Below are 15,235 nucleotides of genomic sequence, written 5' to 3'. Positions count from 1 at the left end.
TTACATGAATCTTGCTGGCGAATAAACTCTGGGATTCAAGCACTCTACATCTGAGCTTTAAATTAGAATTTTCTTTTAATCTATCTTTAATCTAATTTATCTTTATTAATTTGATCTAGTTTATCCTTAAAAAGGTATGTCAGGGTCCATAAGTTGAGTTTTGTTATAATGGTTTTATGTCCTTTGGTCATGGTGAATAATTCACATTATATTTTTATGTATGTATTATATTGTGAGTATGATGTAACATTTAATATAATTATAGATGTTTAGTATCATGGTATTTGTAATTTCTGAAATGTTTTGTATTCTTTACATGACTACCTGCAGGCTCCTGGTTTTAAACCTTAGCTCTAAGGAATAAAACTATAACTAACTGTTGTTTTTCACTTACCACATGTTTTAGGTGCTTGGGTGCATCATGGCTGGGGAACAGTCAAGGAGCATAACAGTCATTTGATTTGGACCTATGATGCACCACATTTGGGCTACTGGATAGCAGCTCCGACCCTAGTCACTATAGGTACTGTAAAAATGAAACAAAGTCATTTTAAAGAATAATGCACATAGCATGCTGAAGATGATATCAGCCTCCCACTTAGGCTAAGCATTGCCATGTACCAGGCTAATGAAACCTGGCATAGCTCATCCTTTTCTTTTATACACGACCAAAGAGTTAAGCCCCGTGAGCTAGCTCTACCTCTCTTACTGTCATTTCTGATGACTCTATGACGATTGAAGTTTGTTAAAGAATTTTCTAAGTTTATGTTTTCATGAATAAGTTCTTCTCAGCTCAGAGCCTCTGGCTATGAGAAATAGGGACATGGCCGGGCAGTGGTGGTGCACACCTTTAATCCCAGCACTTGGGAGGCAGAGACAGGCAGATTTCTGAGTTCGAGGCCAGCCTGGTCTACAGAGTGAGTTCCAGGACAGAGAAACCCTGTCTCAAAAAACCAAAAAACAAAACAAAACAAAAAGCAAAGAAAGAAAGAAAGAAAGAAAGAAAGAAAGAAAGAACAAAAGAAAGAAAGAAACAGGGACATGTTGAGTAATTTCTTGGAAGATAGAGACTAAATGTGTAGTTTACAGGATCCGGGGGAAGAAGAAAGAGTGTGGTAAAGGTAGGCCACATCTCTGCAGCTCCAGAGCCTACTTAACTGTCTTCACCAGGTAGCTACCACTGACTGTAGTCATTTCCAGTCTTTCTTTACACAGTGCCTGATTTTCCTAAGGAGGAAGACTTTGGAATGCGGGACATGTGAAGAAAGGCTGATGGATAATAGTGTCTACAGATCGTTTTGAAAGAGCAGATAGATGATACACAAAATGATCGTTGACCTGACAGTTTGAACCAAAGATGGTTAGAAGCAGGTGGCCATTCTCCAAGAATTCTTCAGTAGGGATGATCTGTGCTGTTCTAGCACAAAGTATTTAGCATGGTATCAAATTACATGGAGAACCTAAACCTATAGAAACTCAACACTTATCATAGTTAGTAAATTTCTTAAAAATTTCATAAGACATTCTGTATTCAATTCATTACATTTTCCTGAATATGGCTGGTCATAGTGATACCTTTATTCCTAGCACTTGGGAGGCAGATGCAGGCATTTCTCTGTGAGTTGAAAGCCAGCTTGGTCTACATAGCCAGTTCCAGAACAGCCTGAATAAGACATTGCCTCCATAAGCTGAAAAAGGAATGGACCAACCAACCTAGCAGCCCAACAAACAAAAATCCACCAAGCCTTCCTGAATAGAGAAACACCCTTTCACATGCTTGGAGGCTGGATTGGTTCTATCAACCTGACCATCATTCTAACTCAAATAAGAATACTATATCTGTATTCTATATTTTGCTACTGCATAGCTTGGGTTCCCATTTTGTGACTTCCTGAATGAATTTCTTTGATGCTCACTGTAAGGCTTGGAAGCTGGGGCCACATATTTTAGTGTTTTATTTTCACAGTGCCTCAGCAGCCAGATACCAGTTTTACAAGCGCGAGCTGTTGTGTTACAACCAGCCATTTCAACGTCTCTATATTATATATTTACCTTTTAAGTACCTATGTGTTTGGGGTTGAATGCTCTGCTCTTGGGCATGGCATGGTTATTTTAGAACTCAGGTTGAAGCATTCTGGGACATGTCAGATGTCAGACGTCACATGTCAGAGTGCCTTAGCAAGATAAGTGAGCCACATCACATGCTTTTAACATATTGACTACTTTCAGAAAAATGAACAACACAATGAATATACATTATTGTGGGTCAGGACCATGGAAGAGGCACAAAGGAGAGATGGGGGAATTGATCTGAGATTAAAGCTATGCATTCAGTTTATTTTGTAAAAGTAAATTACATGAGAATTCCAAGACATAGTGAGATTAGTTACTCACATAATATACTGAAAAGATACTATTACTTGACAGTGATTAGTTACATTATTTCCTTAAAGGTAAGGTAAATGGAAACAGGCTGAATACACAGTAGGGAAACAGATTGAATACATAATTTTAAATGATCTAAATGCATGGTATTAACTAGGATGCAATACTATGCAAAAGGTTAAGTCTCAGGAGGCAAGTGGTATTTTGGAAAAAGCTATTTCCATAGTAATGAAGAATTCACTGGTCAAAGCAGGTCAGTGGATTAATACCACAGGGCAAGAAAGATGTACTTCACAGAAATCTACCACAGGAAGGAAACAAACCAATAGAAGTGAACACGCAAAGTCTGTCTCATCCAGGGTAAAGCAAAACTAAAAGTCTAGCCCAAAATAATACGGTCCATTTTTCTGTGTTTCCATTGACTCATTCAGGTTCTGGTATAAATGACGATTTCCAGGACATCACTGCCTACCACACAGTGTTCCTTACAGCCATATTAGGGGGAACGATTGTCATCATCATTGGGTTTTTTGCTGTACTGCTTTGTTATTGCAGGTAAGAACGGCACTGATCTATATGTGTAGACACAGAACTGTCAGGTAAAAGTATCTTTTCAGTATATTATGTGCATTATAAAGTTCATTTATAGAAATAATTGTTGAGGACCTGGAGGGATGGCTAAGTAGTTAAAAATGCTTGCTCTTACTGAAGCTTCGAGCACATGGTCCACATGGGTCTGCACCAGGTCCTCTGTATGATGTTATGGCGGTTACCTTCGTGGTTTTGTGGCACTCCTAACAATGAGAATGGGTGTGTCTTTGACTGTTTCGCCTGCTCTTGGGACTCTTTTCCTCCTATGGGTTTGCCTTGTCCAGCCTCTATATGAAGGCTTTTGCCTTGTCTTAATGTATCTTATTTTGTCCTGTTTGGTTGCTGTCTCTTGGAGGCCTGCTATTTTCTGAAGAGGAAACATAGGGGGAGTGGATCTGTTTGGGGGAGGGGAGGTAAAGGGAGCCGGGAGGAGTGGAGGAAGGAGAAACTGGGGTGGAATGTACTGTGTGAGAGAAGAATCTATTTTCAAGAACAACCCCATCAACAAAATAAAAAACAAAAACAAAAAACCTACTTGCTCTTCCAAAGGACCCGAGTGCTGTGCCCAGGACTCATATCTGCCTATAACTCCAACTCTAGGGCTCAGAAATGCACATACTTACAAATGAATAAAAATTTAAAAATTTCCCAGAAATAAATTGCTTAGACTTCAGTATATGTAGATTGAAAAGCAAAACAAATGCATTCTAATAACACCATCAGATATTCATTTGTATATTTTGGTAATACTTTTCTTTGATCAAACTTATAGACTGTAACTTTAAGTATCTTTTGCCTTTTCTTTTTCTACTCTAGGGGGAAGTGTGGAAGGCCACAGAAAAGAGAAAGAAATATCACCAAGCTTGAGATCCTCAAGAGAGATCAGACAACATCAACAACACATATAAATCATATCAGTTCAGTCAAAGTTGCATTAAAAGCTGAAGATAAACCACAGTTGTTTAATGCCAAAACTTCCTCCTACAGTCCCCAGAAAAAGGAAACCACAAAGACGGAGGCAGAAGAAAGAATTTCCATGGTGAAAACTCGGGATAACTTTAAAATCTACAATGAAGATGTTTCCTTTCTGTCGGTCAATCACAATAATTATTCAAGAAACCCAACACAGTCTTTGGAGCCAAGTATAGGGACCAAACAGCCCAAGCATATTAACAACAATCTGTCTCCATCGCTATGCGACGCTCAAGAGGAAAAGAGATATCTTACAGGGACTGAAGAGGTCTATGGGCGTTCCCACATTCCAGAGCAGCTCATGCATATCTACAGCCAGCCTATTGCCATCCTTCAGACATCTGACCTCTTCTCCATGCCAGAGCAGCTACATGCCGCTAAGTCTGCCACTTTACCAAGAAAGGGACAATTAGTCTATGGCCAGTTGATGGAACCAGTGAACAGAGAGAACTTTACACAAACATTGCCCAAAATGCCAATGCATTCTCATGCCCAGGCCCCAGATGCCAGAGAAGAAGACATTGTACTTGAAGGTCAGCAGAGCTTGCCATCCCAGACCTCAGATTGGAGCCGATACTCCAACAGTTTGTTGGAGTCTGTGTCTGTTCCTGGCACTCTAAATGAAGCTGTTGTGATGACCCCCTTTTCGTCAGAACTGCAAGGAATTTCAGAGCAGACCCTCCTAGAGCTGTCCAAAGGCAAGCCCTGTCCACATCCCAGGGCTTGGTTTGTGTCTCTTGATGGAAAGCCTGTGGCCCAAGTGAGACACTCCTTTATAGACCTGAAAAAAGGCAAGAGAACCCAGAGCAATGATACGAGTCTAGACTCCGGGGTGGATATGAACGAGCATCAGTCGAGCAGAAAGCTGGAGAGGGAGAAAACGTTCATCAAGAGCATGCATCAGCCCAAGATCCTCTACCTGGAAGATTTAGACCTGAGCAGCAGCGAGAGCGGGACCACCGTCTGCTCCCCTGAAGATCCTGCGTTGAGGCACATCTTAGACGGTGGGAGCGCGGTTATTATTGAGCACCCCGCGGAAGAGTCTCCAGGAAGGAAAAGCGCTGTGGAAGATTTTGAAGCCAACACGTCTCCCACTAAAAAAAGAGGCCGGCCACCGCCACTAGCCAAAAGAGATAGCAAGACTAACATCTGGAAGAAACGAGAGGAACGCCCACTGATTCCCATAAACTAATTGTGAGAGCCGTGTACAGCCGTGTATCTCTGAAGCCTCACGGTGTGTGTTCCTGCTTCTTGTAAATTGCAGTGTGAACTTCTTAGGAAGCTGAGACTGAGCAATCTCACGGGCCATAGACACATCTCAAGCAAAGCAGATGGTAAAATAATAATTCAAAAATCAGAAATGCTTTCTCTGGCTTGTTCTTTTTTTTCCATGGGGGGCGGGTGATGAAGTTATCACAATGTAAAATAATGTAAAGATGTTATCTGAAAATGTTGCTCAGTTTGCCAGTTGGTACTGGCTCTTAAGACTACAGCTGTGAAATGTGTACTACAGTTGCTTTCCAAAATCTCGCCTCTGCCTTGGTCTTAGAAAGGCAGGTGTTTTCTTCAGGCCTCATCCTCGTGTGACTGTGATGCCCTTTCCTGCCTATGCTTAAAAACAACCTGATAGATGTTTGTAGGAATGTTAAAGACCAAACAGCATTTTCGTACCTAAGGTTAACGGTTTGTGGATTGTCAGCGCCAAAGTAAATGCTGCGCTCCTATAACGTGGGCAGGAAGCCCCCCAGTTCATTAGAGAAGGAGAGCCAATTCTGGTTATTTGGGGATATAGGCTTATAGAGTAAATAAGGGATTGATTTGTTATGTAGGAATTTGAGAAATGAAAACTCTGATACTGTCTTTTTATTTCGAGTGAAGTGACCTTAGCTGCCAGCTGAGAGGAGGCTTTGACTTTAAGGTTCACAAATCCATAAAGGCTGAAGTTCGTTTTTAATATTTTTCTGTCATCTCCCCCATTCAAATTCAGTCGTTTAGAGAACTATCAAATTTGATTTAAAAATGCAAAAATTTCTTTAGAATGCCGAAAAATGAATAGACTGTGGAGACAAAAGGAATGGGTATTCTCTGTAACTGGGCAGGAAAAGAAAGACCAGTTTTCTGATATTCAAAAAACTATCTCCAGGCTTTGAGTTACATTGCTAAATGTTGACACTTTGAAACAATGTTGGAGAAGAACAGTCTGGGATTCCAGGGGAGGAGCTCCCTGTCTCTTGTGCCCTGCAGCCTCAGGTGTCAGGCGTTTGCTACTGTTCTCTCAGTGTGAACTCAGGAGCTGTTTTCAATTACAGGTCCTCCACTCTCCTAAACATACGCGCTCTCTTGTACAACCAACCATCCTGCTTTACTTAAATTTTTTTTATGAGGACACATTGTGCAGCAGTTCCCCCTTTGCTTTTGGTGGGAAGACATGGTTCTGCTCACCCCCTATCATATTCAGCAAATTCAAGCCACCTAAATAAGTTTGAGGAAACTAAAACAGACACCGCAACTTCGTAGAACGGTAGCTAACTAGACGATGGAAGTCAGCAGCTTTTCTCCCCGAGACAACAGACTTCAGCCAGGTTTTGCTATAATCACTTCTGAAATATCTGTCTTAACTCTCTAGGTTTTCTGTATTTAACCCAAAGAATGCAAAGACCTTTGCTTATGTTTCTTGTATATTACCCCTCTCCATACATGTTTGGGTAACACGTAGGCTTTCTACTGGGGGTAGAGTGATACGGCTCACTTTAAGAGGAGGCTTTTTATTGGTTCTACACAGAAATTGATCATAAGCAGCATGAACAGGAATGACAACTACTTGGAGACGTTTAAGGAGTTAGTGCTCTGTGGAAGTGCCTTTGACTCAGACTTGCGTTAGGAGGATTCATAACATCTTTCTTCTGTGTACATTTTGTTAACCAAATTAAACAGACGTGCAGTTATTAAGAGATATGGACCTAGTGTTTCACGTTGGAACAAGGAATTTTGCATGTAACATTTTTTTTTTTGCGTGTTGTTTTTTGAATCAACAAGATATTGATACATTGCTTCTATTGCTGGAATGAGGTTAGGAACTATATAGTAAAATGCTGCACCCTCTCAACACTTTAAGCGTATATCCTCACCTTTAAAAAGGTTTCATGTCTCAACTGGGCAATGAAATACATATAAACATGTGAGTATATGGCCCAAGTATGCCAGTGACTTCGCTCATTCTTGTCTAAGGGAAATGAGATGAGGTATCCTAAGGGCTTTTATAGAATTTTTAATTTCACAAAATACTTAAAAAAAAAAAAAAAACACTGCAATGCTGTTTTTGATTGGGAATGTTAGGCAGTTAGTTTATCTTTCCTAATCAGAGGAATGTGACTTCTCATTTGTGAGCTGTTCACACTTCCAGGTAAAAAGCTGAAGCCATCTACTTTTTCTTAACCCAAGTGATAAACCAACACTACTCACTACTTTCTTAAATTTTTAAATTGAAAGCCAATGCAGACTTTTGCATATGTAAACTAGAGAATTTTGGTTACAAATTATTGACATTTGTGAATCCTTTGTACATAGTTTGGATATATCTTGAAGGCAAAGCTATTAACCGATGGAGTCATTTACTAAATAAAGCACAGTTATGTGCAGTTTTGAAACTTTATAAAACCCATTTTTATGACTTTCTGCAGTTGAATAGGGATCATGCCCTTTTATAATTCACAGTATGCCACAAAGATCACAAATACTGGGGAATAGGAGCTCTGCTTTGCTTTGGCAATTACTGTCAGGCCAGTTTCTATTGATTTAAATCCTCCACTATCAATATCCATTACAGGGTTTTAGATATTTGGGCGTCAAATACCGTCCTTTGAAACTTCCCAGAAAGGTAAAGTTCAAAACTCCGTATTTATTTCTATGGCTTGAGTTACCCTTTGTTGTGTGCAGACATCATAAAGAGGTCTACTTGGTTGCGACTTTAGATCTGCCCTCTTGTTCCCAGATCTTTCCTTTTTCTTTTTCCTTTGTCTTCTTTCATCAGAGAAATCTCATGTCTTAGTGTATTTATTGCTGTTACTGTATTTCTTGAACAGTCTGAAGATTTGTAAAACGTTACAACCAGTTCTTTACGGATAATAAAATCAATCTAAATGTGTATGTGTTGTCATGTTTAATTTGAAATAAAAGGCAGAGGGTTCCTTTCTAATGTAAATATTTAATCCTCATTACTTTCTATTCATCATGCCCCACAATAACATTATTCCCATGTATATAATGAACTCGATAACTGCTTACTCTTGTGTCTGCAGAATTCCCAGTTTTACTGTTGAAGCTGAGCATAGACAACTAGTTTTCCATCAGATGGGATTCGTTGCTCTCACAGGCATTCTTAAAATTATAATGTATTTTTATATTAATATTACATATTAATTATTATATAATTGACCAACAACATATGATACTAATTATCACATAATATTAATATTATATATTAATTAATATATAATATTATAATTTACTTATTCTAAATGATATAAAGCTTTCATACTTCTTTTAAAATGCCCTTTGGACTTTTGGCCTAACACAAAGTCATAACTGTAAGGCTCTTCACACTCAGATTTCCAAGGTCCTCTCTTAGCCAGTTGAACAATGTTTAGATTCAGTCAGGTGGTGTTTGGGGGCTTTAGAATAGTTTTGAGTATTATCCTGGCTACCACGTTTTTTAGACGCTCCAATATTTTTTTTCATTGTGTGACCAGACATACTTTCACCTGGATCTACTGGGTGTTGGACTCTGAAATCGCTTGGCAGACTCTCTGACTCCACTGGCCTGGGCTGAAGCCTTCCACCTGGAGCCCTGCAAGCTCGAGCAGGATTGTGGCTTTTTGTGCCAGGCCTCTGGGTGCGCAATGCAATGAAGACTATTGGATTCTGAGAAATGACGTGGCTAAGTGATAGATGGAAGTGTAGCTATCAAAGCGAGGAGACGGGGGAGCTGGTGAAGACTCTCTGATCTCAGAAGGGAAGTGTAGGAAGAATGCTGGATAATGGAAAAAGCTGCAGGTAGAGAGCTGGCTGGAGACAAGGGGCGTTTTAACGTTATGAGAAGTGGTTCTACTCACTCGTTTAATAGTTGGGTCAGATAACCAGGTCCCTCCCCTTCAACTTCATATTGGCAAATATGAAACTAGGACACAGTGTTGCTTTATCTTGGCTCTACAATTGGCACATTTTCTCTGCATCTAATAGATTCCTTTTTTGGGATACATGACAAGATAGCTTCCTTCCAGCTCTCACACCAAGAGAAGGGCAGAGGAAATGGCTTAACTGCATGAGATTTGGATTTGCCTTGCCATCAAAATGAAGATTATTTCTTTGGTATTTTCTATCTTTATTGGATTTACATTCTTAATGACAGCTTTATAGTTTAATACCAGAAAAGTAGTCAGGAACTCAGTAACATTTTACAATGCTAAATGCAAAATATATTGGTAAAATTACCTACCATTAATATAAACTCATTAGTATAATTTCTGGGAAGAGGAATAACTTTGCTTCCTGAAATAGCTATGTTTAAAGATCACACACATCACTTTGCTGGTTGAAACAAATGAATATCTTTGCATCTCTGTTTATGTAATGAATTATATGTGGACAGAACCTTCCTTAGCTGAACCCCGCTTTTCCTGGTCTTTGTACCTAAACTAGTGGTATTGTAAATAATAGTCCATAATTTTGTAGGGTTATCCTGCTTTTATTCATGTGTTGGCTTTTTTTCCTTCTTTTGTTCAGGTTGACAGTGGGTTTAATAATTCATCTGTTCACTGTTTCCAGTCCTTGTAGACCTTATTAAAAAAACAAAACACTAAGCTAACTACAGACAGTCTGATCCAAAACAAACCAGATAATTACAGCCCCAGGAGTCTCTAAGCTTGTTATACTCTGATGCCTTCATTAAAACCCTTCAAAAATACAACACTGAAAAGCACAATTGTGGCTACTAGGAAAGGTGAAATAGTGTTTCAGAATATTTTTTATTTCATATTTTCATCTTTCAGCTCAGAAAATATATCTTTGTCTTGTATGAAACGTGGTCGTTAAAAAGTCATACTCAAGTTTATCTCCACTAACTAGGATATTGTGTTAAGTGGTATTTTGAAGCCTTAATTTCTAACTTGGATAATCTCTAAAATATTTGTATCCACTAAATAGATAAAATTTTAATTATAAATGTACACTTTTACAATTTTTCTTTTTGCTCATTTTTCATTTATTATTTCTAATTTAAAAATGTTTTTGTTTCATAAATCATTTATTAACTATTTTTTATTTTTAAAAAGATTTTATATATTTATACAATATATTTTGAGCTCTTTAGTGAATACTATTGATTTGAATGTTGATTGATAGGCAGAGCACATGAGGTTTGTAACTAAGTGCTTTGTTTTTCTAGGGAGCACGTACATCTATAACCACAAGGGGAAACGAGGGAAAACAGGCACTTGCCTGATCAGATATTTTGGTTTCTTTCGTGTTGATAAAAATGGCAAATTAATCTTTAAAAAGACTCTAAAAATGAATTTTATGCCTATGATTATTAATACACATACTCATTTTCTGAAACCCTCATTTCTCAACAAATATTCCTGTTCGTGATTTTCCTTTACAAAGAACAAGTTATAAATTATTACAGTGGAGCTGTACTTGTTCCTCTGCTTATTGAGACTTCCCTATCTCATCTTCTTAGCTGTCATCTTTTAGAAGTCAAGGTGAAATTTAGAACTATTAAAATTAATTTTTGTAAATATTTTAGTGTAAATCAGATAATTTCTAAGACCCCATTTTCCAAGACATACTCAATTCATTTCTAAAGAGAAGAAAGATTGCATGTTACTTATGTATGTCCCGCAGTATTAGATGGTCTACATTCTTACATTGTGCTGCTTACACGTGTCTGCTATGATCATAGGATCCCTGTGGACAAGAACTGTGCTTTAACACCCTCAGTTTCCAAGCATACCTTTGTGATATACTTAATAATATTGATTGATGGATACATGATGATAGATTTTGTTTAATGGAAACATCTAAAGTGTTTTGAGAAGTAGGGAGACAGGTGTCAGCAAGATGGTAGAAAAAGAGCATCCTGGAGACATCTAGGTGACAATGGGAATCTGAGTTTGAATCTCAGCACTAGTATAAAAAGCTGGAGACATGTTTCTGCAACCCCTGTGCTGTAAGTGGGAGACAGAAATAGAAAGTGCTCCCTGGGTGCCAGCTTACATTCTGTCTTGGTAACAAATCCTATCTTAAAGGAATAAGACAGGAAGTAATAAAAGAGGATAACCATTGTATTCTCCTTTGGTCTCCATGCACCCATATACATGTGAATATGCTAGACACACATATGTGTGCATATGTACCTCCCACTTCCCATATTCATATCACATATACCCATGTGCACATCACACATGTGCCTATCATACACACACACACACACTCACACACACGCACACATGCATGGCCTTCCTTCTTGCAACTATAATAGCAATACTTTAGTACCTTTTCAGAAACTAAAGAGTCTTTATAGCATCTTTGAAATATAGGTAGGAGGCTGTAAAACACTGTAAGGGTCAAAACTTTAAAGGGCCTTTTAAAAATTGAGCTAATAGTTCCAATAATGCTAATTTATAAACAAAAGGCTATAATCAATAACATCAAGAGCATAAAAGATGTTGGAGGAGAGAAGTAAAGTGTAGAGTCTTACATGTGTGTTTGATTTTAAATTATTCTTAAACTAGAATGTTACAATTATGTTTATGTAAGTCTCATGATTAGTTAAAAGGAAAATTCCCTCTATACACAGAAAAGATCAGAATGAAAAAATCAAAACATGCTATTATAAATAATAAAGGAAGGTGGAAAATTGGGAAAAACAAAGGAATTATAAAATAAACAAGTTAAGATCTCAATAAGAAGTCCTTATAAATCAATCCTTACTTGAAATGCAAAAGAATAAATTCTCTAATCAAATGATGTACAATGCTTGAAATTAAAAATGAAACACTATTCTTTACCATTTATTCAAGATCAAAAAATATGCTGCATATGAGACAATTGTAGCAGGGCTGCTTGAGAGTGTATTAGGTAAGATAACCTTCAAGCCAGTAACTATGTAATAACACCAATGTTGTTGGCATGAGTCAATCAAGGGAATTCAGTATTTATAAATAAATGTGTCCTGAACCTTAGAGTATTTAATATACCACAAATGTTGACAGATATACATGAAAAATTTTACAGCAGTACAAAAATACTTCATTTTCAATAATGGATATTTAACATAGACCAATTTCTCTAAAATCAATTAGATTAACATGGAAACAGTGAATGTAAAGATATTATAGGTTATTATAGATATATTAAACATTCATAAATCTATCATTGCTTTTAACAGCAGCAGAATACACAACCTTCTCTTGCATATGTAAAATATTATCCAGAAAAAAACCACATACTAAAAAAGTATGAATACTAGAATCACCTCAAATGCAGCGCACAATGGTAACTGAATAAGATTCTTAACTGCCACCCCATCAACACACCAAGGTGAGCTGACACTCATGTTCTGAACTACAAGAGCTAAGGAAAGTGTGTTGTGAGAAACCACAATGCTTGCCATTAGCACAGTAACTTAAAGAGGTGATGTTGAAGACTAGTGGCAGGCACTTGCTCACCCACTCAGGTTAGAAATGTGCCAAGCCTTCATTCAATTTTAAAGCAGCCCAAGCTGAGAGGAGATGTGTACCATTAAGGGGAGTAAGAGGAGGATCAATCTTGGTCTTGGGTTTGAAATCCAGTTCCAGGACTGCTGCAGTGAAATCTTGTTCTGGGAAACATCACCCAAACCCTACTCTTCTAGCCAGCAGTGCTAGATGAAACTGCTGAAACTGTTAAGCCAAACGGTGCCTGCTTACCTTACTTCAGAACCCTAGGCAGAGGAGGAGCAAGACTCTGGGAATCAGGGATCAAGGAAGAAAGTTATGACTGGTTTTGCTTAGAGACAGTTTCAGGCCTATTGCCATGGCAGACACAGTGCATGGTAGAAACACAATGTGCAAGCCAGATTTTACACTTGAAACCTCTAGATAGACCTGTCATCACTTTGAGCCTTGTGATACAGTATAATGGACTCAGGCTTTAGCCTATGTCATTTTCAGCTTTGGAGTAGGTAAGATGCATCTGCAATATTCCTGAGACTTCCAGCCTCTGTCATGATGCAACTTAACATTAGCTTTTGTGTCTCCTTCACTTGTTCCCCCAACTCTGGGTGGTACAACTATCACTAGGCCAGTGCTTATAGATAGAAACCCACAACTGCCTTGGCACCAAGCAGAGGTATGGGTGTCTGTGGGGTGGACTCCTCTGTGGGCCTATATCCCTGAGAGCTAGGGCATGGCCTTCATGTACTTCAACATTGCTCAGGTACTATTGTTGTGAAACTCAGACATTCCCCTTAACGCCAGCCAGCTTCCAGCAGCATAGTAGAATAAAGAAGTCAAACAGTATACTAAGCACAAGATTTTGCCCTGGATCTTAAAGCTAGGCTGGTGAAACCTAATACCACACAGAACCTGAAAGCTTCATTCCTAGCCCTGCCTGTGCATGAGATGAGATCTCTGGGCCCTATTCCTTCCCTAGTGTTGTGCTAGTCCTGGAGGGCTACAGGCTCAGGGTGGGACACAGTTTGGTGGTACTTGTAGCCGCAAGTATGATGCAGGAGCTCAGATTGGCCTTTCCCAGAGCCAGCTAAATCCAGAAGTGACATGCTAAGACTGTGTCCCAGGGAATCTTTGGGACACAGAGAATTATGGATAAGCCATAATATCTAGATCATAATTCATCAGTAACTCATGGGATCTAAAGTTTAGCCATGATATCTTGACATTTTGGTTAGATGATTAAAACACCAGTAAAGCATATCTATAGTCTATTATTTGATTTTCAAATAAAACCAACTTATTTAAATTATCTTTGATCCATTTTTTTTTTTAAAAAATCACTGTCATATAACTACTATGCAAACTGATCTGAGGGTCAGTTTCCCTTTCAGAATTCTCTCTTCTGCTCCTTACTCTCAGGGTTTCAAAATATTGAGCAAGTAAAAATCTTGGAAACGGTATATAAAAGTGAAGTATACATGTACGGCTACAACAGTGTCTATTTACAAACTCAAAATGGACTTTCAAGCACTGAGACTCTCAGTGATCTAAACCTGTGATGTGGGCTTTTATATTAATCCATGTTTTAATGTAACCTGAAAACCCTTCCTTAATCTTCAAGAGATCATTCTGTTAAAGTTTGGTCTGACGCTATATATTGTAATGCTAAATTCTGTACCCCAAGGTCTAGGCCAGCTTTTGTTCTGCAAACCTTATTCCTTACTGTAAAGCTATTGGTTGAATAAAAATGGCTATAGCCAGTTGCAGGAGGGATTAGAGGTAGGTAGATGGGCTTTTGAGTTACCTGGTTGTGGTGAAAGGAATGAAGGAAAATGCAGAGGAGAGAGAAGGCACCATGAGAGGAGAGGTACCATGAGCACGTGGAAAGAGAAACAGCAAGTGTCTGGGGTACACTGCTGGAGAGGTAATAAGGCCAGCAGTTAGGAAAGTAGATGAGGGGTTACCTCCCAATAATTGTCAAAGCCAAAGAAAATAACCATAGTCTGAGATTCATTTATTTTTAATCTAGTCAGGGATAAGCTTAACTTGGTTGTATTATATCATTCATACACCCAGATAATACTGATTACATATTTTTTACTTACTTACTGGTCTGTACCCTTTGACAATTTGATTGTAGCCAAGGATCAAAACTAGCTTCATGTTAGTCATTCACTATTGTGGTAGAATTCCTCCTTCTCTGCAAGGAAGGCTTTGAACTGAGTTCACCTTGGAATTAAAATATGAGACCCAATAAATCACTGGTAGGTATCTTGTAGATGTATACCCATGTACTGTTCATTTGTGGCTCAGGGATTTTCAGATACTCTTCTGGCACAGTCTGGATATGTCACTCTATGGTTGAATTTTGACTGTCTAGGAGCAATTGCTAGATATTGAGAAGGTACTTCTTGTTAAGATGGTAGCCATCTGGTTTTAGGTGTCTTACTCTATTCTCAGGGGCATCCTGACTGATTTTAGAACTCCTTCCTTCCTTCCTTCCTTCCTTCCTTCCTTCCCCGATCCTCGCCAACCCACATCACTCTTTTTCTTTCTCTCTCTCTCTCTCTCTTTCT

The 15,235-nt window shown here is 38.5% G+C and overlaps 1 protein-coding gene across 1 annotated transcript in view; it reads left to right on the top strand.

Annotated features, from left to right (window-relative positions):
• Fam171b (family with sequence similarity 171 member B) overlaps window positions 1-5,916 on the top strand; it is a 55,782-nt gene extending 49,866 nt beyond the window's left edge. The window contains exons 6-8 of the mRNA XM_028763007.1: window positions 407-523; window positions 2,817-2,940; window positions 3,793-5,916. Of these exons, the coding sequence (XP_028618840.1) occupies window positions 407-523; window positions 2,817-2,940; window positions 3,793-5,140 (1,589 nt within the window). The 3' untranslated portion in view covers window positions 5,141-5,916. The remainder of the gene's footprint in view (window positions 1-406; window positions 524-2,816; window positions 2,941-3,792) is intronic.
• The last annotated feature ends 9,319 nt before the right edge of the window (window positions 5,917-15,235 follow it).

Source organism: Grammomys surdaster, unplaced genomic scaffold, assembly GCF_004785775.1.
Source record: "Grammomys surdaster isolate TR1022 unplaced genomic scaffold, NIH_TR_1.0 136, whole genome shotgun sequence".
Taxonomy (NCBI): Eukaryota; Metazoa; Chordata; class Mammalia; order Rodentia; family Muridae; genus Grammomys; species Grammomys surdaster.
The sequence above is the reverse complement of the archived record's forward strand: the minus strand, read 5'-3'. Positions and strand labels throughout refer to the sequence as shown.